This window comes from Chiloscyllium punctatum, chromosome 23 (assembly GCF_047496795.1).
Source record: "Chiloscyllium punctatum isolate Juve2018m chromosome 23, sChiPun1.3, whole genome shotgun sequence".
Lineage (NCBI taxonomy): Eukaryota > Metazoa > Chordata > Chondrichthyes > Orectolobiformes > Hemiscylliidae > Chiloscyllium > Chiloscyllium punctatum.
Genome location: NC_092761.1, coordinates 60,651,197 through 60,676,395, shown reverse-complemented (window position 1 = coordinate 60,676,395; position 25,199 = coordinate 60,651,197). Strand labels below are relative to the sequence as shown.

Below are 25,199 nucleotides of genomic sequence, written 5' to 3'. Positions count from 1 at the left end.
AATGGTTTCTTTGCTGGATGATCTGAAATGACAAAATTTTCAATTAACAGCCAAACGCGCTGATCATTTGTGCAACAGAATCAGATAAGAGAGAGGTTTAGTCCGTACCTAAACTAGACAATAGTTGAATTGGTGTACTTGATGCTACCAACTGGTGAAAACTTAGACATATTAATTGACCAACATCCCCTCCTAAATGAGCATTGAAACTTAAGAATGGATTAGAGCATTTAATACTGACAAAGTGAGTATGTGGTAATCTTTGTAAATGAGGATGAAGCTTGCTCATCACAAGAAACTGCGTGTGGGATTTTTAAAAAGTGGATGCTGGTACCCTGTAGCTACAACGCAACCCTGGCTGACCAGGAAACTCTCCCACTCCTACAGCCAGCCATAGAATGTATCAGAAGGATTTATAGAGTCATAGTCAACCTACTTAGCCACATAATGCTACATTTCCTATGGCCATCAAGTCCTTAGGTGGGATTTTAACTCAGAGCTTCTGGACCCAAGGCAGGGCACTATCATTGTGCCACATGACCTCTGAAAAGGCACCATCAATCTCAGAAAGAGCGTGATGAGTTAGGTTGAAAGATTCAAACCAAGGGCAATTGAGAACTTAGCTGAATACAAACGTTATACAGGAAGAGAGAGTGGAAATAAAAAAAGTAGGATCTAGGCTATCTCCTTGATATATTTGCAGGGGGTTGGTTTGGTCCATAACAAGAGGAAGATGCCATGGGGGTGTGGGAAGGTGTTGGGAGGGGAGGAAGAGTGGACAAAGCTGTCCAGAGGGAACAATCCCTGTGGAATACTGACAAGAGAGGGGAGGAAACTGTGTGTGTGGTGATGGTGTCCCTCTGGAGATGATGGAAGTGGCAACTTATGATCCTTTGGATACAGGGGGTGGGAGGTGGAAAGTGCAGACAAGGAGTCCTTATCAATGTTGTGGGAGGGAAGAGAAGGGCTGAGGGCCAAATGGCTTGGACACAGCTGAGGGATCTGTCAGCCACAGGGGGGTAATCCTCAGTTCTGGAAAAAGACGGACATTTCGGAGCCCCCCCCTTGTGGAAGATGGCATTATTGGATCAGATGTAACAGAGACAGAGAAACCAGGAGGAAGGGATAGAATCTTGACAAGAAGCAAGGTGTGAGGATTTATAATCCAGGTATCTGTGTGTTTGTAGCATTATTTGTGGCCAGCCTATCCCCAGAAATGGAAAGAGAGATGTCGAGGAGGGGAAGGGACGAGTCAAAGGTGGACCAGGTGAAGGTGAGGGCAGGGTGGAAATTAGAAGCAAAATTGATTAATCTTTCCAATTTTGGATGAGAGCGGAAAGCAGTGCCAATGATGTCATTGATATACTGCAGTAAGAGTTGTGGGAGGGAGCAAGGAAGTTCCACATGCCCCACAGAGACAGACATAACTGGGTCCCATGCAGGTATCCATGGCCAACTCTTTGACCTGAGGAAAGTGAGAGGAATTAAAGGTGAAGTTGTTTAAAGTGAGAATGCAGGCAGAGGAGGGTGGTAATGGGTAGGGATGGTTCAGACTTTTTTCCAGGAAGAAACAGAGAGCCCTGAGATCAGCCTGATGGGGGATGGATGTGTAAAGGGAGTGTACCATGGTGAGGAGGCAGCAGATAGAGGCCTCAAACTGGTAATTCTGAAACTGACGTAAAGTGTTAGAAGAATCGTGGATGTAAGTGGGAAGAGACTGGACATGGAGGGGAAAAAATGGAGCCTGGGTAGGGAGAGGTGACTTCCATGGGGAAGGAACAGTCAGAAACAATGTGTCCAACCAGGCAGTCACGTTAATGGATTTTGGAAAGGAGGTCGAAGCGAGCTGTTTACGGCTGGATTCCATGAGTTTGGAGGCAGTACAGGAGAGGTCATCAGATGAAATGAGATAAGTGACCATTATGGACACAATAGCCTGATGTTCCATGGTGGAGTCATGGTCCAGGGGGAGATAGCAAGAGGTGAATGAGAGCTGGGGCTCAGCTTCTGCAACATGGAGGTCGGTCTGCCAGACGACATGGGCACCACCCTTGTCAGCAGACTAGATGACAAAATCAGGGCCGGATTTGAGGGCACAGAGTGCATCGGTTCAGAGGAAGATAAAGTGGTCCAGGTGGAGGGACACTGTTACACATGGGTGAAAGGATGTGTGGGATAGGAAGAGGACTCTTGTCCAAAAAAAATGGGCACGGAGGTGAAGACAATGGAAGAAAAGTTCAACATCATGTCGTGCCCAAACTTGATTGTGTAAGGGTGCAGACAGATAAAGCTACAAACTTTGCTGAGTACAGTTTAGCATCAGAGAGCAGAAGGTCAGAAAGGATAGTAAATACTCAATAGGAGGTAAGATTAGGAGAGAGAATGGAGACAGAAGGAAAGGGAGGGAAGGGAGGTTCCAGGTGGACATGGGTTTCTCTGAGTTGTGACAGATTGTGTTCCTTAAAGGCTGAAAGGAAGAGAACAAGTTTCTTGTTAGAGTATCAAATAAGCCGGAAAATGAGGTGGAACTGAGGGCATGGCAGCTCTGAGCCAACGTTAGGCAGTGGTAATGGAGAGAAAGGTTGGGAGTGCGCTTCTGGCAGTGCATGGCACTGAGTGTGGATCTCAGAGTGTGGCACAAACAGCTGTATGAGGTGCTTTGTATCTCATGGGATGCTAGGAAATTTGAAGGATGAAACACAAGTTGGAATCCACGTGAGATGAATCTGAACAGTCACTGAGGAATGAGCAAACTATTCCTTTATCTGCCCAACTGCTGTTCTCTCTCTCTCTGGACTCCTCCTCCTTCTCTCCACCACCACCACCCCCAACCATTTTCTGGCTACAGACAACTCTGAAGAAGACTCACTGGACCAGAAATGTTAATTCTGCCTTCTCTCCAAAAATGCTGCCAGACCTGTACAGTTTCTCCAGCAATTTCTGTTTTTGTTTCAGATTTCCAGCATCCACAGTTTTTTTTTGTTTTCTGTTTCGGTATTGGATAAGTTGTTGGTATTTAGAGTTGACAAAATACTCAGACCAGATAAGATGGATCCAAAGATACTGATAGAAAAATGAAAGTAGGAATTGCAGAAGCACTGACAATAATTTTTCCACTTTCCCTGGGCATGGGAATGTTGCCAGAGAACTGGAAATGTGCAGCTAATGCACCCTTGATAAAAAAAAACTCATAAGTAGAAGTCCAGCAATTACAGACCAGCAGGTCTGACTTTAGTATGGGGAAACATCTAGAAACAATCATTTTAAATAGAATTAATAGTCAAGTGGACAAACATAGGTTAATTAGGGAGAACCAGCATGGATTCCTTGAGGGAAAATCTTGATTAACTAACTTACTGGAATTCTTTGAAGAGATAACAGGCTGATGAGGGTAATGCTCTTGATGTTGTACATGGATTCCAAAATGCATTTGAAACAGTGTGCTCAACAGGAAAGTTGTGAAAAGTTATAGGTCACGGAAGAAAGGAGATACTAGCAACATGAATAAGGAGCGGAAAGTAAATCTTCATGGATATTTTTTGAAGCTGGAAGAAGGTTTGAAGTGGTGTTCCCCTGGCGTCAGTATTGGAAGTCCTGCTTTTCCTGATTTACATCAATGATCTTAGAGTGCACGGGAAAATATCAAAGTTTGCAAATGATACAAAACCTGGAAATATTTTAATCTGTTAAGAGTACAGTGTAGGAGTTCAGCAGGAAATTGAGTGGAGTGGGCGAGAGCTGGCAGATGAGGTTCAGTGCAGAGAAGTGTGAGATATGCATCTCATCGGAAAGAACATTAAGAAATACTATCAAACAAAAGGTACTACTCCTAAGGATGTGCAGGAGAAGCAAGACCTGGGGGTATGTGTTTGTAAGCTGGCAGGACAGGTAGACGGTATAGTTAATAAGGCGTACAACATGCCAGAATGTATCAGTAGTGGCATAGAAGGCAAGTCAGGGAGATTATACTAAAGCTATAAACCACTAGTTAGACCTCAAAGACACAAATGCATTGGAGAAAGTGAAGAAGAGACTTACAAGAATGGTTCCAGGGATGAAAAACATCAGTTACAATGATAGACCGGAGAATTTGGGACTACTTTCCTTGTAATTCTGAGAGGAGATTTGATTGAAGCTTTCAAAAGCAAGAAAGGCCTGGACAGAGTTAATAGGGAGAAACTGTTCCTGCTTGTAAATAGATTAAGGGTGAGAGGGCACAGATTTAAAATGATTTACAAAACAATGTGAAGAAGAATGTTTTCACTGTAGCGAGGGTTTTGGGCACAGAATACCATGCCTGAAACTGTGGCAGAGGTAGATGCAATTGACCCGGTCAAGACAGTATTGGATGATCACTTAAATAGAAACAACGTGCCGAGTCAAGGGGAAAAGGATGTCATTAAACCATGATGAACATTCGGTGAACCAGTTTTCACTGGCACCATGGACTAAATAGTCTTATTCTGAATCGTAATAATTCCGTGAATCTGTGGTATGGTACAAGGGCTTGAAAGTGGAACTATGTCGATAGCATATATAGGGATGTCAAACAGGGAATGATGTGGAGGTGCCAGTGTTGGACTGGGGTGGACAAAGTTAAAATTAACACACCAGGTTATTGTCCAAAAGGTTTATTTGGAAGAACAGGGAATGGTAGAGGAATAAGAATAGCACAGCAAAGGTGGACCAATTGGCCTCTTTCTGAGCTGTATAGTTAATTAATATAACAGATTGGAGCCTTCCACTGGGGACAGAGCACAGGTTCAAACCTACTAGGCGAAAGTGAGGACTGCAGATGTTAGAGATTAGAGTCAAGATTAGAGTGGTGCTGGAAATGACCAACAGGTCAGGCAATATCCGAGGAGCAGGAAAATCACAGGTTCAATGTCAGTAAGTGGTGGAAATTGTTACATTCCCTTATGTTGTTACTGCTCACTTCAATGAGAGTAGTTTATGGTTTTCAAAAGATGTTGAGCTGACATCCAGTGGCAGGAACTTACTATTGCATGCATTTTAAACTGAACTCAGTTCTTTGGTGTAAATCTGTGAATGGATAACAGGCAATAGTTCCCTAATTCCCATTGCTTTAGATATTAAAATCAGGCTTGTATATTGCAGGGATTTTTTAAGATTGAATGTGTACTTGGAGACATGAGTGACCAATTTAAAAAAAACCCTTTCATAACATGAAACAAAGCTGAGTAATCTAAGTAACTAAAGGCCAGTTAATTTAGTATTGTGCCTCATACATTCTTGGGTGCTGTCATCAATGATGGAAATAGTAATGTTGAGAGGAAGGCAAAAATAATTAGAGGCAGCCAAAATGATTTTAAAAAGAAAGATTGCATTGAATTGACTACTCCTGAGGAAGCAGAAAGTAGGGACTGCAGATGCTGGAGATCAGAGCTGGAAATGTGTTGCTGGAAAAGGGCTTGTGCCCGAAACATCGATTCTCCTGCTCCTTGGATGCTGCCTGACCTGCTGTGCTTTTCCAGCAACACATTTTCTACTCTGAGGAAGCTACTGGTATGGCAGGTGGGGGAAATTGCAGTGGATATGGTGTATGTGGACTTCCAGAAAGCCTTTGCTATCACATAGCACATCATTCGCTTTTTGGAAAAGAATAGGGAGTACAGAACACAGCGAGCATAATAAAAAGGATACAAAACAAGTTAATAACAGTCACTAGTGACTTCATAGCTATCTGTTTCTTTTTAAGTAGAACTGCTACCAAAAGCGGTGGATCATGAACGGGAACGCAAGAGCTCTGCAGGATTGTACGTCATCAGAGAAAAGGTAGAGACATGGCAGTGAAATTGGGAAAGGGAGCCCCTGTCTCTAAATCATAGAATTACCAGAAATAATCTCACTCAATTCCATATGTATTCCAGGATTCTCCAGAAACTGAGGAAGATTCCCTAAGTGTTTCCAAGAGTGCAGCTGAACAAGCTGGATTCATAGTTTCCTCTGGACCTCCTACTAGGTCACCAAGACCAGCTGGTCGATCACCCAGACGGTACAACAGGTCTCCTGTCCGATCCCCTGGCTCGACCAGATCACACAAGTCTCCAAGTAGATCATCCAGCTCACCTGCACATCAAAGGAGTGCTAACCGCGTTGTCCGACCAGCAGGGGTCCACATGATCATGGAGCAAGATGAAGCTAGTGTGGAAGAAAATTAACACTTCAATGACCCTGTAATTGTCCATGGACGTAAAAGATACTGTAGGTGCAGAAGTATCAGTATCAAATCCTGGAATATATCCAGGGTTCTGACCTCCATTCCTGCTTTTTCTGAATATATCTACCATAGAGTACTATAACCCTCTTTCCCTTAACCAGAGTTTACCACAGCTACCTTAGCTCCTAGAATGCAAGTCAGGGTCAGACCCCTAACAACGAGTATATAAAATATCCCTATACGCATCCCATTTCGGTCATTGACATTTTCGGGGAGGACTTTTTAATTTTGGATATCATATGGAAGTGCCACAGATTGATTTTAGCAATGTGAACATGAGCATAAAATACTTTCCTGGATGCTCCCAATGGCCCAGTAGGCCCAGTCATATGGATAAGAAAGGTGCCCATTCTTGGTACTGAGTTAGCAGCTCTCAACTACAGTGACTTTGAGTGGATACAACAATTAAACTAAATTTCCTTGGTTGATCAAAGTAAAGGAGAATTGGGTTTTTGCGGCTAACCATTACCCTGTTAAAAACAAAATGGTGTGTGTCAACCTGAACTGAACTCAGGTTTTGATGTCTCAGTATTCTGCTCATGCCTGAAAATTGCCACTTTAGCCAGGTACTGGAGATGTGCAGCTGTTTAAACTGTGCCCTAGGGCTGAGGATACTTGATAATACATGTTTCCTGGATAGTCACACACACACAAGGTTGAGATCCAAAACTTCAGTCAACAGAGCAGAGGTCACAGTGCTACCTGTTAATTAGTAACTGCAATGATGTAATCCACTGGAGCCAGTGCTCTCTCTGAGGTCAGGATTGCTCAACCAGGGATTGGTCCAATCAGGGCTATCACAGAGATTTCAACATGTTAGGACACCCTTAAGCAAAGGGAAATCACAACTTAATCAGGTACAAAAATACAACACAATAGAAAGCAGGTGGGGATTCAAAACTGTCTTTGATGGTTGAAGTTTTGTTAATTGGGAATGGAGTAGATCAGCAAGAACTAGTTAGACTCAAACCCATCACTAACTCAGTTAATTCGATCCAACCAAGAGAAGGCACACTTGACAAGAACACCATTAATATGGAATTTTAAATTTCTGGTGAAAACAAGAAGTGTAATTCATTATTTTGTAAATAATAGAAGTGTACATTAAACACAGACACTAGGTAGATTTCTGGGAATTGGTCACTGCTGATGGTAACCTCTGGTCACTGTCCTGTAATTCCCTCACCAACAAAGTGAAAACCCATCAAATGAACATGAGAATCGGACTAGGCTGCGATGCTTCCTCTGGTCAAACAGTCATCTCCCGCATGAAGAATGTCCATTTTGGTGAGGAACTGCAGAGTTGCTGGTGCTTGGCCCTTTTCCACACGTACAGGAGAGGAAGAGAGACAATCAGGAACCTAAAATCATTTGGAAACATTTTACATGGATAGTTCTCAGTCCCATTAGTGGCTGGTACCATTAATTATTCAAACATCCAGACCTTGTCTTCCCCAGAAACTCTCTGCAGCCAATAGTGAGTACCAGGAGTCTGCATTAGCCTAGGAGTATCTTTACCACTTCTAACTACCATCTTTCCAGACACTCTATCTCTCCAAACCCTCGCTCTGTGCATCTATCTCTCCTAAACCTCACTCCATCTATCTTTCTGTCTCTCCTTAACCGTCACACTGTCCATCTCTCTGTCTCTCCTGAAACTCACTCTGTCCATTCCTCTGTCTCTCCTGTATCTCACTCTGTCCATCCCTCTCTCCCCTAAAGCTTGCTCGGTCCATTCCTTTGTCTCTGTTAAATATCCAATACTTCCAACTCACATTGTCTCTGACGTGACTGCCTGTCCCAGCCTGTGTTATTCTACACAGACAGTTCCATTGTCTTTAAGCCAGTCACGACAGGATGCTGAGAGCTCAGGCTTAGATCCTTGACTTATCACACCACACCTGGTGTTTCTCACAGCTCTGATCTTTCTGAGTTCCACAAACATTGTGGAGAATTTTCTGACAGGTTAGGTTTGTTTGAAGTAAGAGAAGAAAATGCTGCAGTCCTCAGTTGGTACTGTTTGAACTTATTCATGCATTACACTAGGAGCCAAATTCACATCACGGCATCTAATCGCTTTTCAATTGTCAGCTGTGGTTTTAATTTTAACATAAACCTTTTAAGTCAATAAATGCATTGTATTTACTTACAGCTTAATGTTACCTTGGGTACAGTGGTGTTAAGACAAAGTCCAATCTCTCTGACTCCTGCAGGACAGTGTCCAACTTTGTGCCTCACTGGGGAGTTCCTTCAATGACTCACTCCTTGCTGCCACAACTTTGCTTTTGTAAACTCTGGCTTTCTTTTCTCTGGCTATCTGTGTCTGAGTTTCCCCTGTGCATGTCATGCAGCGATCGCTGGACAATACTCAGGGCGGGTAAATTCTCCCCAGCCTTCACACACACCTCAGATTCTGGTCTGCCCACCCAACACTGGGGGAAACAGCTGGCATTTGTTCAGCAATTTCACTGCGGGCTTTGGGAGGAAGGGCCCCTCTCAGCACTGAGCTATGACTGGGATATGCTCTGTGCCGCACCTAGGCACTGCAGCACGGAGGAGCAAATCATTGCCTCAGAATGCGGTTTTACATTATGACGAGGAGATGATAATGCTGCCTGATCTTCTGATCACGTTAATTTTTAAAGGGTTGTGCAATTCACTCTCTTTGCACCAGATTCCTAGAACTCCCGTCCAAACTCCAAACAGACTGCAGCAGTTCAAGAAAGCACCTGTTCCCTACTTGCCTGTGGTGGCAAAGTGCTGGGCCACCCAGTGACACCCACTTCTTACTTATGAATAAAGAAACAGCTAAATTGACAGAAAATGTCAACACTGAATTTGATGGATGCTTCCCAGGTATCACTATTAAGAGACAAGGAACAAAAGTGGGTGAAGGTACAGGCTAGCTGTGTTCAAATGGAATGGCAAAACAGGATCTAGATGCTGAATGGTCTACTCCTCCTCCTATAGTGCTTGGCTCAGCCCAAGAGAAATATGTCAGTAAAACGATTTTGTTGAAATCTGGAGTCTTTCATTTACTGTCCACATCATAGAGGTGAGCAGTGACAGCGATTTACATGCATCAACATGAATATCATCATGCACTGGGCAAGATATTCTCCTCTCACACTTCCATTGCTTGTTGTCAGCCTGTGAAAGTGGATCCAATAGAATCAATTTTTTTTTTCGCTTGCATTAGTTATCAAGCAGCCTTTGCATTGCTATAGACCCCAATGGTGTGGACTGATCACTAATGTCTGCTCAGCCTGCTCCTGCTCTAGGGCCTGAACACGATATATTTTGTTCAGGTTAATATTGGGACAACTCAGCCTCACATGTTTGAGGCACCGACCTGTGTGTTAGTAATTTAGACGCCACAAAACAGGAGAAGTGACAAGAAACTGTGACAAAATATCAATAAAGATTTATTGCAGATTCCTGTATCTCCGTCTCGAGTATAATTTTTAAAAAATCATTTTCACTACTCACAGCGGTAATATATTTAAGGACCAGTGTATATGAGTGGGTACATCCTGGTGTGACATTAGAACACAGGACATTACGTGCAGTATAGGCTCTTCGGCCCTCGATGTTGCGCCAATCTGTGGAACCAATCTGAAGCTCAACTAACCTACACTATTCCATTTTCATTCATATGTCTATTCCAATGACCATTTAAATGTCCTTAAAGTTGGCAAGTCTACTACTGTTGCAGCAGGGCATTCCATGTCTCTGATTAAAGAAACTACTTCTGACATCTGTTGTATATCTATCACCCCGCAATTTAAAGCTATGTTCCCTCATGCTAGCCATCACCATGTGAGGAAAAAGGCTCTCACTATCCACCCGATCTAACTCTCTGATTATCTTATATATCACAATTAAGTCACCTCTCAACCTTCTTCTCTCTAATGAAAACAGCCTCAAATCCCTCAGCCTTTCCTCATAAGACCTTCCCTCCATATGAGACAACATCCTACTAAATCTCCTCTGAACCCTTTTCAAAGCTTCCACACCCTTCCTATAACGTGGTGATCAGGACTGCACGCAGTACTCCAAGTGCGGCCGAACCAGAGTTTTATACAGCTGCAACATGACCTCATGGCTCGGAAACTCAATCCCTCTACAAATAAAAGATAACACACTGTATGACTTCTTAACAGCCCTAACAACCTGGGTGGCAACTTTCAAGGATCTATGTACATGGACATCAAGATCTCTCTGCCCATCTACACTACCAAGAATCATACCATTAGCCCAGTACTCTTCATTCCTGTTGCTTCTTCCAAAGTGAATCACCTCACACTTCTCCGCATTAAACTCCATTTGCCATCTCTCAGCCCAGCTCTGCAGCTTATCTATGTCTCTCTATAACCTACAATATCCTTCGGCACTATCCACAACTCCACTGACTTTAGTATCATCCGCAAATTTACCAATTCATCTTTCTATGCCCTTATCCAGGTCATTTATGAAAATGATAAACAGCAGTGGCCCCAAAACTGATCCTTGCGGTACACCATTAGTAACTGAACTCCAGGATGAACATTCCTACTTTCAGCTAGCCAATTTCTAATCCAAACTGTTTAATCACCCTAAATCTTATGCCTCCATATTTTGTGCAACAGCCTACTGTGAGGAACCTTATCAAATGCCTTACTGAAATCCATGTACATCACATCAACTGCTTTACCCTCATCCACCTGTTTTGTCACCTTCTCAAAGAACTCAATAAGGTTTGTGAAGCACAACCCATGCTTCACAAAACCGTGTTGACTATACCTAACCAACTTATCGCTCTCTAAATGATTATAAATCGTATCTCTTATAATCTTTTCCAACACTTTACCCACAGCCGTAATAAGGCTCACTGGCCTATATTTACCAGGTTTGTCCCTCCTCCCCTTCTTGAACAAGGGGACATTTGCTATCGTCCAGTCTTCTGGCACAATTCCTGTAGACAATGATAACATAAAGATCAAAGCCAAAGGCTCTGCAATCTCCTCCCTGGCTTCCCAGAGAATCCTAGGAGAAATCCCATCCAGGAATGAGGAGGGTGTGCCAAGCAGGCTAAGATAAATGGTACGGAGGAGGGACTTGGAGGAGGGGCGTTGGGAATGCGATAGGTGGAAGGAGATTAAGGTGAGGGTGATAGGCCGGAGAGGGGGTGGGGGAGGAGAGGTCGGGATGAAGATTGCAGGTCAAGAAGGCAGTGCTGAGACTGAGGGTTGGGACTGAGAAAAGGCCAGGGGAGGGGAAATGAGGAAGCTGGATAAATCTGCATTCATCCCTTGTGGTTGGAGTGTTCCTAGGCGGAAGATGAATCGCTCTTCCTCCAGGCATCGTGTTGCCATGGTCTGGCGATGGAGGAGGCCAAGGACCTGCGTCCTTGGCGGAGTGGGAGGGGGAATTAAAGTGTTCAGCCACAGGGCGGTTGGGTTGGTTGGTGCGGGTGTCCCTGAACACTTTAATTCCCCCTCCCACTCCACCAAGGACATGCAGGTCCTTGGCCTCCTCCATCGCCAGACCATGGCAACATGACACCTGGAGGAAGAGCAACTCATCTTCTGCCTAGGAACCGTCCAACCACAAGGGATGAATGCAGATTTCTCCAGCTTCCTCATTCCCCCCCCCCCCCCCCCCACTTTATCTCAGTCCCAACCCTCAGACTCAGCACCGCCTTCTTGACCTGCAATCATCTTCCCAACCTCTCCGCCCCCACTCCCTCTCCGGCCTATCACCCTCACCTTAACCTCCTTCCAAATATCGCATTCCCAACGCCCCTCCCCCAAGTCCCTCCTCCCTACCTTTTATCTTAGGCTGCTTGGCACACCCTCCTCATTCCTGAAGAAGGGCTTATGCCCGAAACGTCGATTCTCCTCCTTTGATGCTGCCTGACCTGCTGCGCTTTTCCAGCAACACATTTTTAAGCTCTGATCCTCAGCATCTGCAGTCCTCACTTTCTCCTAGAAATCCCATCCAGCCCAGGGGACTTATCTATTATCACATTTTCCAGAATTGCTAACACCTCCTTCTTGTGAACCTCAATCCTGTCTATCTGAGATTCTTGTAGAGAGAGCAGGAAAACCTCTTCAAGGCAGGCATCCTTGCAAGAGGATTCGCAGTAGGGTTAAAATCAACGAGGTAAAAACAATGACTGCAGATGCTGGAAATCAGATTCTGGATTAGTGGTGCTGATGAATCATTAGGATTCCTGATGAAGGGCTTTTCCCCGAAACGTCGATTTCGAAGCTACTTGGATACTGCCTGAACTGCTGTGCTCTTCCAGCACCACTAATCCAGAATCAATCCTGTCTAGTCTAATAGCCTGTATCTCAGTATACTCCTTGACAACATTGTCTTTTTCTAATATGAATACTACGAACATTCAAAATACAATTAACAATGGACAAATCATACATGACGATGGTGAATCACCATTCCACCATTTTTAAATAGTGAAAAAGTTTTGAGAGCTTTTGGTAAAATCTCAAGAGGTTCAGTGCTGAATTTGTGGGCTCAGCTTCTTGCTTAAGTGGAAAAAACATTGACAGTAAGTTCACAGCCTATATTAAATCTTTGAAATCAATACGGGCAGATGTAAAATGAGGGCTCACTAAAAGCTGTTTCATATTACCCACTGGAAAATTCTCTTGCCTTACTTTGATGGGACTTTTGATATCCACGAGATACAGACAGGATTGTTTATTGGAAGAATAAAATGATTGGATACATGAATCTAGGACAAACGTTTGATGCTGGAAAAGCACAGCCAGTCAGGCAGCATCCAAGGAGCAGGAGAATTGATGTTTCAAGCATAATGAAGGGCTTATGCCGAAACGCAACTCTCCTGCTCCTCGGATGCTGCCTTGATCGGCTGTGGTTTGTCAGCGCCACACTTTTCAACTCAGATACATGCATTTCCCTCAGTGCTGTGCTGCTTTGTTAGATTAGATTATCCTGTAAGCCTCCGGGATAGGGTTTGTATCTGCAACATTATACCTCAGCAGTAATGATCTCAAAAACACAAGCCATGATGTACTTTTCCATTCTTTTCAGGTCAATTTCAAGTTAATCCAGCTGCAATCGATGAAATCAAGATAATCCCTGCACACACATCAACAGGCAATAAACATTAACAACCCATAAATCAATGGGATTTATTTCTAAGGGTATGGAATTCAGATGTTGTGAAGTTATTTTAAAAGTTGCATAGAACCGAAGGGTACACATAGAATTATGAGCTCTATAATACGGAAGGATGCGGATGCATTGGGGCAAGTGCAATTCCAGACTTCAATCAATAGTTAAATTGGAGAGACTAAGATAATTTGTAATTTACATAACATTGCAGAGAAGGGACAGTGTAAAAGTTTCGCTAGTTCATCTAATTTGTCCTGATGTTTATAATCCACACAAGACTCCATCCATTACATATACCTTATCTCAGCCTTTTAGTAAATCTTTGTATTTCTCTTTCTCCAATGAAGTTAGAAATCACACGATACCAGGTTAGACACCAGCAGGTTTATTTGAAATCATAAGTTTCTAGTGCATAGCCTCTTCATCTGGTGAAGTGAGAGGGAAGCGCACAGAATACAGAATTTATAGGCAAAGTTTCTGTGTGTTTTACCCCCCAGGTTATTCCAGTCATTTGGATCGTCTCCAGCACCACTTTATTTCTAATTTTACTGTAATTACCTGTCTGCCTCATTTCATCAGATTATAGATCATCCCTTCGGGTGTTAGTCAGCTATTGACATTTTACTCACACAGTCTAACACTCTTGGTCACCTGCAAAGACTTACTATTCGACACTTTACTCACCATTTGAATGATCTTTTGATCTCTCTGCCCTTAAATTCTGTGTTCTGTGTGCTTCCCTCCCACCTCACCTGACTAAGGGGCTAAGCTCCGAAAGCTTGTGATTTCAAATAAACTTGTTGGACTATAACCTGGTGTTGTGTGATTTCTGACTTCCCAATCCAACACTGGCACCCTTCACAACTTTCTGTAATCACCTCGTCCCTTTCTAAAGTATGCAAGTTACTTGCCTCAATCACTTCCTGTGGTGGTGAGTTCTGCATTTTTATTATTCTCTGGAATGAAGACATTGCCCTATTGGAAAAGCTTAACAAGCATCTTTTATTTAATCACCTGTCACCTTGGAGTCCCCACAAATTGAAACATGCCCCTCACATGCACCTTGTCCAACCCATTTATTATTTTAGGGGAGAGTTGAGAGATATCCAAAAGACAAAAGGCCAGTGCTGTTCAACCTTTCCATTTGGCTGCAATCTCTCAAATTTGGTACCTGAACAAAGTGATTTGATTTTGCACAATGTCTTTTTTCACAATATTTGAGACCAGTCACTCTGGTGAAAGGGTGGCTCATTTACAATTACCTCACCCAGCCTGGGAGCTGGGTTCAATTCCACACTCAGGTGACTGTTCACATGTTCTCCCCAGGACTGCATTGGTTTTATCCAGGTGCTTCAGTTTCCTCCCACAGTCCAAAGATGTGCAGGTTAGGTAGATTGGCCTTGCTAAATTGCCCTCTAGAGCTCAGGCTATATGGTTTAGCCATGTTAAGTGAGGGGTTACAGGGATAGGATGGAACGCCCTTCAGAGGGACACTCGATGGGCCAAATGGCCTCTTTCTGCAGTGCAGGGATTAGGGAAAAAAGGTCATCAACCTGAATGGTTACCACATTTTCTCTTCCAAAAGCCTTTTACACTTTTATTTCAGATATCCAGCAGTATTTGCTTTTGTATAACCTGGTCAATATTTATTCTGCCACCAACATCATAAAAACAGATTACTTGGTTATTGTCACAATGTTGGTGCTTGGAGCTTATGCCTGGATTGTTCAAAAGATAGTTCAATGACAGTGAAGTATTTAGGGTTGTTTCCCATTGTATAATTAAATTGCCGATTAAATGAAACAATTTCACTTTACTCCTCCATGCCAACCATAAAAACGCTGAATGGATTGCTCAAATACTTGAAAGTCTAGAACTCCCCTTCATAAATGACAAACAATAAAAGACCCCCCCAACAGCCATCGTAAAATATAGGCACTTTCCATTTTATTCATTCATTTTACCACAAAGCTAAAATAGTAACATTTAGAAAAGAATGTATTGCAAAATTCTGAATCATTAGACAATAAAATATGACAGAAAGATTACTAAAGGCACTTTGTCAAGTCTACAACCCGAGCTTCATTTGAAATGAGCAAATGTGGTAGGTTTGTGCTTATCCCTTTAAGAGGGGGTTTCCTATCAAGTTAATGCTTAAATCATTTAACCCATACACCAGCAATATCCCTGGGCCTAGAGTGGAGCGGTTCACAACGTACTTGCATTATTATTTTGAGTTATTTTTTTCTCACAATGAAGTTGTAGCTTTGAGAAGCTGATATTTTAGTCAAAACCACAAAGAGGTGAGCAGAGAGATGTGGATCAGTGGAATTTGAGTTACACAGCTTGGCTGCAAATGAGCTGAATCCCATTTTGTGCATCAGAGCAACTGAATTCTAAAACTTGGGTTTGCAGCCAGATATTTTGGAATTAAGTTTTATGTTAAAAGATTATTAATGCTTGACCCTCTTCACCTCCCTGCTGGTCTCATTTAAGACAATCCTCAAAATCTACAAGGTTTTGATCACGAGTCTTCATCCCTGCTTTGTTTGGCTCAATGACAATGGATACATTCCTGTCAACTTCCTTGGGATTTATTACCACATTAAAATGGTGCTATGTAAGTGCAGGTACTTTGTAAACATTCTCTCATCTCACTTCTGAAGGAAGCACACAACTATTAAAAGCTGTGCACAACTGGACACCAATAGTAATTCTAAGCTGATATCCACAAATGGATCAAACCTATCTATTACTTGGGTGTGCCTCTTATTCCAGAGCCATTTGTGAGCAATCAGGAGTCAGAACCCTGAACAAAATAATTCCTGTGTGTTCCAGATCAAGTGCAGCACCTTTTTCCAATAGATTTGAACCTTTGGTACTGGGAGTACAAAGGAGCATTAGCTATAAAAGAATTAAAAGGAACCCCCACTATAGCACCTCCGTGGGGAAATTGTGACTAACTCCACGCACAGCCGAAAGAAATTTTAAGACTCACTGTTTCTCTTTTTGTCCAGTAACCATGGTAACCCACCATATTACAGAAAGCAATCCTGTTGACTGGCTAATGGGGGAGTTTGGCACTGCTTAAAGATACACCCCCTCAGTCAGAGTCAGTGATGATGTTCATTGGTTACAGAATAAACAATAAAAGGATTACCTCACCATTGTAAACTTTCCAGATGGGGAATTTTGAGAAGCCAAAAATAGTCAAAAGTCAAAAGTCAAGCTTGCGACTACTGCATAGGTGCGACCCAAAATCCTGCATTTTCACTGATGTTTCACCCACTAATCTAAATGAGTACAATCCCTCAGAGGCAGGTTCAATCTTGAGTGTTACAATAAGTGTGAAGGGGCTGACAAGAAATAGTACAAATAGCTCAGATAGAGTTGCTGGAAAATCGCTAAATTTTGTTGTTCATTTATTTTCCATGAAAAGAGACAAAATTGCACCTATTTCCCACAGGACATTTCTCTTTCTGTTTTCCCTTTTAGGTTTAAGATTCTTTTTGACGGCAACGTTTGTTTAATGATGGTATGTACTGAACTGGTAATCCAGAGGCTGTGACTATACTCTCAAAAATAGGAGTTCAAATCCTACTGGAGCCACTGTGGAATTTGAATTCAAACAATTTGATTATCTGGGATAAACCTTAATAACAGTGACCATGACACCATTAGATTGGCTTTAGAAAATAAAATCTAGTTCACTTGTATCATATTGGAAGAAAATTTGCTATCTCCAGTTGGTCTGGTCTATCTGACAGGGACAATTTGGAACTTCTCAAAAGAAAAATAAACATTCAGCTGTCATTACTAGTTTCCTGCCACCAGGTGTAAAGTGCGCAATTTTGACACAATATAGTTCTGTTTTTGAACAGATTTCCATCAGGCACATCTTTAGTCTTCCTGTAGTGCAGGTGAGCACCTGAGTACGTATTGATAGTGACATCTTTCATATTACAGCAAAGGCAGTGGGAGAGTGTGTATTATAATCACTGACTACTTACTTCAATAATTGCCACATATTTAATAATACATGTTAATCTAAGTCCTTTGGTCTCCTGATAATCAGACACCAGGCATACTCTGAAAGATTTCTGTCTGGAATCTCTCAGAAGTCTTGATGCATTGGCTATGTGAAAATTATGTAAGAAGCTTAATCTTCTGTTGGATAATTAGTGCCTCAACCCTCCAAAAATAGCTGCAACTTTGATTAGAGTCAGAATTTGGAGAATTTGACTTACTTAAGTAGCTATCCAACAAAAGTTAGAAGGGTTTACATGCTGTCCAACTCCTAACTATAAAAGTGGCCCCTATGACAGTGACCCAAAGCCTTCTTCCCTCAAAAATCAATCTGCCCCTACAATGATGCCTGACAATATCTCTCCCAATCCCACTCCAAACCTTGGCCCAGCCTCTGCCACCTGGCACCCACAGCCATTCGTTTCGCACTCCACCTGCCCTCACCCATGTTTCTGGCACCTGACCCCCTTATGCACCCAACTGGTATCCTAAATTCACCTGCTGTCATCAATGTGGCACTCTAGCACATACCCCCTCACCCATCCACATGGCAGACTGACTCCCTCACCCATCTCTGGCAGACTCACCTGCCACCCTGTCCCCCATCCAACACCTGGCATACCAAACCAGAACTCTAAACTCCTCATTCGCCCATTTGACACCCAATTCCCTCACTCACCCACTCAAGGGATCTTAAAATGTCAGAACACAGCCATTACTGCTGGGAAAAGGTGGTATCACTTGACCACTAGCACTGACCCTGCACTGCACCCAGATCAGGAATGCTCCACATTTCTTTGTAAATCACATGTTTGGGCCAGAACCGCAAAGCACTAGAACAGAGTGAGTAAGGAGAAGGGCAATCAGGTAATCAGAGTATGATTACCTCCCCTTAGAAGATTCTAACTAATATTTTTCCAGGAATTTGTACCAAAAAATTAAGTGATTGTTTCAACAGTTTTACAGGGACCCAGCTTTAGATTAAGGTCAGTGTCCTGAATTCCAAGAGTTCAGAACCAATCCCCTTTCAATCCCATGGTAGAGACACCCAAAGTGCCATTTTGTGGCATTGTATTGATTCCCAAAACCAAATCATTCTCCACTCACTCCAATTAGATAGAATTGCTTGAGCTGAATCAGAATTTTCCCCCACCCAAAATCTATTGCTTCACGCAAAATACCATCCAGATGCCGTCACATTCAGTGTGAGAATGCCAGCTTATTTCCTTCAGCAACACAGTATTGCCTGATATTACTTAGCTAGATTTGCAAACAAAGACTTTTCGTAAGTGTCACAGGCTGGCAACGTGGTGGCTGTTGTCACCCTGGTTCACTGGAAGATTTGGTCAGAAAACTACACTTACCATTGGAATGACTGACATGCACAAAACTACCGAGTGATTTTACATCAAGATAGATCTTTGGAATAACCTGAGAGCGGTGGGATTTCATCACCTATGAAGTCTCCTGTGTGACCATCTTGAAAGTCTAATTTTACCCACATTTGATTATCACAGAAAGAAAACACTGTGCCCACAGTGGCTTCATTAATGGCACAAGCTCATCACCTGTGAACTCTGAAATGATTATAACTCTTGATTAGGACATCTCATTAGATTTGAAGAGAGATTGCACTGAAGAGGGGAGAAAAAACAAAGAGATGAAGGGACTGTGAGGAGCAGAGTAAACATTAGACTTGTGCAATGTTGTGCTTTCTGTGTTCACCTTGTGAGTGCACACAATTAAAGTGTCCATTGGAAGGTATCCTCCTCCCTTCCTGGTCCCCTTTACTCTCTCTCTCTCTCCCCTCTTTCATTCCCAGACCCACAATAAGATATTCCCAGCTTTCTCCCACATCTATCTCTCTCTCTCTTTCTTGACCTCTGACCCCAAGAGCCTTGGATGAAATGCACCCAATTTCCAAATGGAACGGCCACATCGCAGTCCCTCAGTGCGGGTGGTCAGCTCTCCGCCTTGTCTTTGCAGTAATTGGTACAACAGCAGCAGCAGCTTAGCAATTGGACGAGGCAGGAACAGCGCCCCCAACAGACAGCAGCCGAGGAGGAGTGGGTCGAGACTAGGTCTTCCTGCGAAACCACCAACATGGCTTCCTCAGTCCGAACAGAGGGGGAGGCAGAGGGTCCCAGAGCCTCACGGAAATTCCGCAGAAACCAAAGGCCTTCAGTTGACAAGCCAGGATCAGCAGCTGAAACAAAAACAAATGAAAGATGAATTTGATTTCTCTGCATAGCTCGTCAGATGGTGACACTGATTTTTCCACATTGCAGAAAATACTTTCCTGCTATAATTTCCAAAGGGGCTCTCCTCATCTTCCACCATGTATCCTAATAACAGACCACCATTCAGCCCCTCAAACCTGCTCCACTATTCAAGTACAGCAATTTAAAAAAAATATCTGGTACTTATGGGACCAGGAGTGTGCTGATTGATCTGATATTCTGGTTGATCAAGAGGTCCTGATAATCAATGTAGAAACATACACTAAGTAATAGAAACAGGGGGCAAACACATCACTGTTATACTTTATTTACAGCATAAACTACTGAAATAATAATGCAACTTTGCCTTAAATAAAATTAGCAGCAATCAGCCTCCTCACTCCTCACCCTCAAGTGACTATTCAGCGATTGCGATATTACAGTAAACTTTAGATATGTAATTTCAGGTATAAAATTTTTGCCAGTTTATTGAGAGTGCCAATTCATAAGGTGACAGTTAAAACAAAGGTTTGCTGTAAATTGCAGCTGATCTATATCTTTGCTCGCTTTCTATTCATACCTTTGTCAATCAAAAACTCTCCCTGCAAAGTGAACAATTACATTTTCCCACATTATACACCTGAACACTGAGTGTCTCTACCCCAGTGCCTGACGCAGTTCAAGAAGACAAGGCCCTCTGTGGCACAGTGGTAGTCTCCCTAGCTCTGGACCAGGATGATGGGATTCAAGTCCCATCTGCTCCAGAATAACATCTCTCAACAGGGGGTTTAGAAAAACAGGTTAAATTAAAAGAAAAGAAGACAGCTTGTCCCCACTTTCTCAAGGGCAGTTAGGGACAGGCAATAAATACATGGCCCAGCCAGTGACACTTTCTGCGCTACCATATCTTGGGTAACATCTCAGTAAATGTTAGCAAGTACCTAACAAGTGCTCAACCACCCAGTGGATACCCTAAACATGAATATAATTAACTATACCATTTGAAACAACTTGTATGTTAAATTCCTGAAAGTAATATATACATGGCCTGGGGACAGACTAAGCTAGTCCCACCTGCACGTACTTGGCCCATATCACTCCAAACCTTTCCTATTCATGAATTCATCCAAATATCTTTTAAACATTGTAACTATACCTGTAACCACTGCTTTCTCTGACAGTTCACTCCACCCATGATCCACTGTGTGTATAAAAACGCTGCCCCTCATGCTCTTTTTAAATCTTTCTCCTTAAAAATATGCCCCTGGTTTTGGACTCCCCTACCATGGAGAAATTACTATGGATATTCATCTCATCTGTGCCCCTCATGATTTTATAAACCTCTATAAGGTCACCCCTCAACCTCCGATGCTCCTGTGAAAAAAAAAAGAGTCCCAGACTACTCAGTTTACTTTAATAACTCAAACCCTCCAGTCCAGTGTCAAATCAAAGCATGACAAAAGTAAAGGGCGGACAACTAGAATCTAGTCTTAAATTCAGGAAGAATGGAGGTTTACACAGCATTTTAAAGTGATATGTAATTTTGCTGTAGGTACCAACCTGGTTCCTCACCATCGTAAAGCCTGGAATATTTACTGATCTCCAGCTTGGGCAGACATTGTTCCACAGGTACCCAATGCCCAGTCACTGGGCACAGCAGCTCTGTTGGCTGGTACAGAAGCTGGGATGAAAAACATTGGGGTTAGGCATGATGGTTAATGCAAAGGACCAAAAGCAAATACTTCAATTAATTTTGTCTTGATGTACAAAGTAACTAGAAATCCTGCTGTATTCTTTTCGCACCCTGGCAATAAAGGTTTGTGTTTAAACACAGAACAAGAGTTGGGATGCAGGACAACTGCAAGGTAACAAGATGCTCTTTACTGTGGTTCAGCGGTGGATATGAGCTCACCTCACCATGCCAGGTAATAAAAGGAAAATAAAAGACACAAAAGCAGCAGAGATCGACTGCGGAGGATGAACAACTTCAAAATTCATTTAATTGAATAAAAGAGGATTTATTGTTAAGATTAGATTAGATTACTTACAGTGTGGAAACAGGCCCTTCGGCCCAACAAGTCCACACCGACCCGCCGAAGCGCAACCCACTCAGACCCATTCCCCTACATTTACCCCTTTACCTAACACTACAGGCAGTTCTCTCCATCCATGGAGAGAAATCAGAGTTAACATTTCAGGTCTAATGACCCTTCGTCAGAACTGGTTCTGAGAAAGGGTCACCGGTCCTCAAATGTTAACTCTGGTTTTTCTTCAGATGCTGCCAGACTTTTGATCTTGCTTCTGATTGACAGCATCCACAATTCTTTCTGTTCTCTCAAAGTGAGTCAGTGGAATGCACTCCCCCAGAGTGTGGTCGATTCCAGGAGAAACAGAAGGAGGGTATCGACAGATTTTTAATGGGTTGAAGGGTTATGGAGAGTGGGCAGGAAAGTGAATTGAGGCCAGGATCACATTGAATGACACTGCAGGCTCAAGGGCCTGAATGACCTGCTCCTGCCCATAGTTCTTCGGAATATTAGACCCTGTGTAGACCCTGTGCTCCAAGGAAGGTATTTTTGTGTATTTCTATTTGAAATAACTCCACAGAGGCTAGTATCCTGTCACCAAGTCACCCTTCATTTACACTTGGAGAGTCCTTGGCACTAATGCAGCTCCCTCAGAGCCAGCTCTCAGAGTGAACAGAACCTCTGACACTCCTCTTCTTAATCTGTCAGCAAGGGCTCCCCGATTTGATCAGATTAGAAGTCCCAATTTGAGAACTCATAGCACGATGGCACGGGGGTTCAGTGGTTAGCGCTGCTGCCTCACAGCGCCTGGGACCCGGGTTTAATTCCAGCTTTGGACGACTGTATGGAGTTTGCGCATTCTCCATGTAACTGCGTGGGTTTCCTTCGGGTGCTCCAGTTTCCTCCCACAGTCCAAAGATATGCAGTTTAGGTGAATTAGCCATGATAAATTGCCCATAGTGTTCAGGAATGTGTAGGTTAGGTGCATTAGCCAGGGACAAATGTAGAGTAGTAGGGTAGGGGAATAGGTTTGGGTGGGATACTCTTTGGAGGCATGGTGTGGACTTGTTGGGCTGAAGGGCCTGTCACACACTGTAGGGATTCTAAGATTCTATGAGGTCCACCTGGCTGACCATCTTAACATCACTGCACTATTCTGTCAAATCATGTCAAAAATGTTACTGGACAATGAGGTCTAATAGATGGTAAAGGGGATGGATGGTGTTCATGTTGACCGTTTGTTTCTCCTGAATATTTTTAAGGAGGAGATGTAGGGGCCACGTAGCTTTAAGTGAGCAAGGCCAGATCTAGGGTGATCCTCAGAAGACAGACCCTTCCCCAGAAAAGAGTGACCTTCGAAAACAGGCTGATGTCTCAGATGGTGGAATGTTGCTCATTTCAAATCAGAGCTGGGCCAGCTTCTAGTTCAGATGGAAAATCCACGGAAAGTGCAGAGTAGCTATTGCAGGGAATTATCAGACCAAGATGGAAGGGAACGGTAAATGGTATTTGGTGAAATTCCGCACCCCCACCTCCCCAAAATTAACCTGACTTTTTAAATCTCCTCCAGACGGTCACTTGTTTTGTAGGGCATGATGGGTTATTTCTAGTTTGTAAGGCACAAGGGGCTACAACTGTGTGGACTACTGTGGTTAGACCAGAGTGGGGTTCTCCTCTCAGTCATTATCCAGATGTACATAAGACAAATGATAAACTGTTAATTTGCAACACAAATTCCAAACCCGAACAGTGCCAGAGACAGACAGACAGACAGACAGACTTGCACAGGTGCTTACCTTATATTTCACTTTAACACAGGAGTGTACGTAAGGACCCAGGTAATAATACTTCATTCTTGGAACTTGCTCATTCAGCCTTTGAGTTAGTGCTATTTCCCTAGAAGGTAGTAAGTGCAGTGTTAATTAGCACGCTTCAGGAACCACTGTCCACTCCTTAAAGCCGATATCTCATTAGTCAACAGCAAAATACTGTTCCCCTTCCTCTGCATCTTACTGCTCAGCTACAAACACCGGTGAGGATTCAAATGTTACTGCGCTATTTGGTCAAATCAAGTCAAAAATGTTACTGGTTACTGTGGCCCACTAATGGTGCACAGATTCATCCCTGTGAAATTGTACCACGGTTTAAAAATGTAGGAAAAGGAATCAGCATTCACCCCTTCAAGCCTGCTCCACCAATCAGAACAATTATGGCTGTGGTCTCAAAACCACTTTTCTGTCTACCAGCCCATAACCTTCAACTCCTCTCTAGAAAATGTTACTAACCCAGCCTTGACTAGATTTAATGACCCAGTCTTCACTGTTGTCTGAGGAGGAGAATTCCACAAACTAACAAGCCTTAGAGGAAATAAAGGCGTACCTCAGGGTTTAATGTAAAAGCCCTTATTCTTTAAATGTGTTCCTGAAATAACTGCACACAGGCCAGTGTCCTGTCACCAAGTCACCCTTTATTTACTTGTGTACAGTAGACTGGCTGTGACCAGCCAGCTCAGAGACAGTTCCCTGAACTGAGGAGATTCTAAGTCCCCCAGTTAATATTGGGAGAAAGTGAGGACTGCAGATGCTGGAGATCAGAGTTGAGAGTGGGGTTCTGGAAAAGCACAGTAGGTCAGACAGCATCCGAGGAGCAGGGGAAATGATGTTTCGGGCATAAGCCCTTCATTAGGGATGAATCTTCTGGGCCACGGGGGCTGAGACATAAATGGGAGGGGGTTGGGATTGTGTGTGTGTGTGTGAAGGTAGCTTAGGTGGGGGTGAAAGTGATAGGTTGGAGAGGAGGGTGGAGCGGATAGATGGAAAGGAAGGTGAGCAGGTCAAGAAGGCAATGCAGAGTTGGAGGTTTGGGACGGGGATGAGGTAGGCGGAGGGGAAATGAGGAAATTGGTGAAATCCACATTGATCCTGTGTAGTTGCAGGGTCCCAAGGCAGAAGATGAGTTGCTCTTCCTCCAGGCGTTGGGTGGTTAGGGTTTGGCAAAGGTGGTGGTCCAGGACCTGCATGCCCTTGGTGGAGTGAGAGAGGGAGTTGAAGTGTTCAGCCACGGGACAGTGGGGTTGGTTGGTGCGAGTCTCCCTGTTAATACTGGTCAGCCAGGGGTTTCCTGATTGGAGTGGTTAACCTGGGCCAATCAAGGACCTGTTTCTAGTCACTACTGTTCCCAAAATCTAATCACCCTTTCCATCTTTTCAGCAGCAACCCTTCCAAATCACCTCATGAGTTTATGTATGTTTCAATCAGATCAACTCTCATTCTCCTAACCTGCAATGGATCGCGGCCAAACCTATCCTCATAAACTTTTCAAAGTTTAGTGTGTTCTAAGTGTAATTACAAATGGAAAGCAGGAAATATTTTTCTCCAACTCTTAAAAATAGCATTAAATGTTTGCAAATCTAAATTAATTCCTCTGTTCCATAATCAGACCAGTATTGCAATGACATTAACAAGAGAGGGGAGGCATAATTGTATAAAGGCTTCGGATCTTGGAGCAATTTTGTGATGATGTCACAGAGTCGCACATCACCGA

At 43.2% G+C, this 25,199-nt stretch overlaps 2 protein-coding genes across 4 annotated transcripts in view; one reads left to right on the top strand and one right to left on the bottom strand.

The window, feature by feature from the left end:
* The window catches only part of LOC140494104 (hepatic and glial cell adhesion molecule-like), an 82,839-nt gene extending 73,155 nt beyond the window's left edge, over positions 1 to 9,684 (top strand). For both annotated transcript variants that reach the window (XM_072593074.1, XM_072593075.1), the window contains exons 6-7: positions 5,723 to 5,796; positions 5,892 to 9,684. In XM_072593074.1, the coding sequence (XP_072449175.1) occupies positions 5,723 to 5,796; positions 5,892 to 6,182 (365 nt within the window). In that variant the 3' untranslated portion in view covers positions 6,183 to 9,684. The remainder of the gene's footprint in view (positions 1 to 5,722; positions 5,797 to 5,891) is intronic.
* A 5,606-nt stretch (positions 9,685 to 15,290) lies between these two features.
* Positions 15,291 to 25,199, bottom strand: part of LOC140494103 (arginyl-tRNA--protein transferase 1-like) — a 67,723-nt gene continuing 57,814 nt past the window's right edge. For both annotated transcript variants that reach the window (XM_072593072.1, XM_072593073.1), the window contains 3 exons: positions 23,453 to 23,552; positions 21,190 to 21,310; positions 15,291 to 19,616 (listed from right to left, as the gene is read on the bottom strand). In XM_072593072.1, coding sequence (XP_072449173.1) covers positions 19,372 to 19,616; positions 21,190 to 21,310; positions 23,453 to 23,552 — 466 coding nt within the window. In that variant the 3' untranslated portion in view covers positions 15,291 to 19,371. The remainder of the gene's footprint in view (positions 19,617 to 21,189; positions 21,311 to 23,452; positions 23,553 to 25,199) is intronic.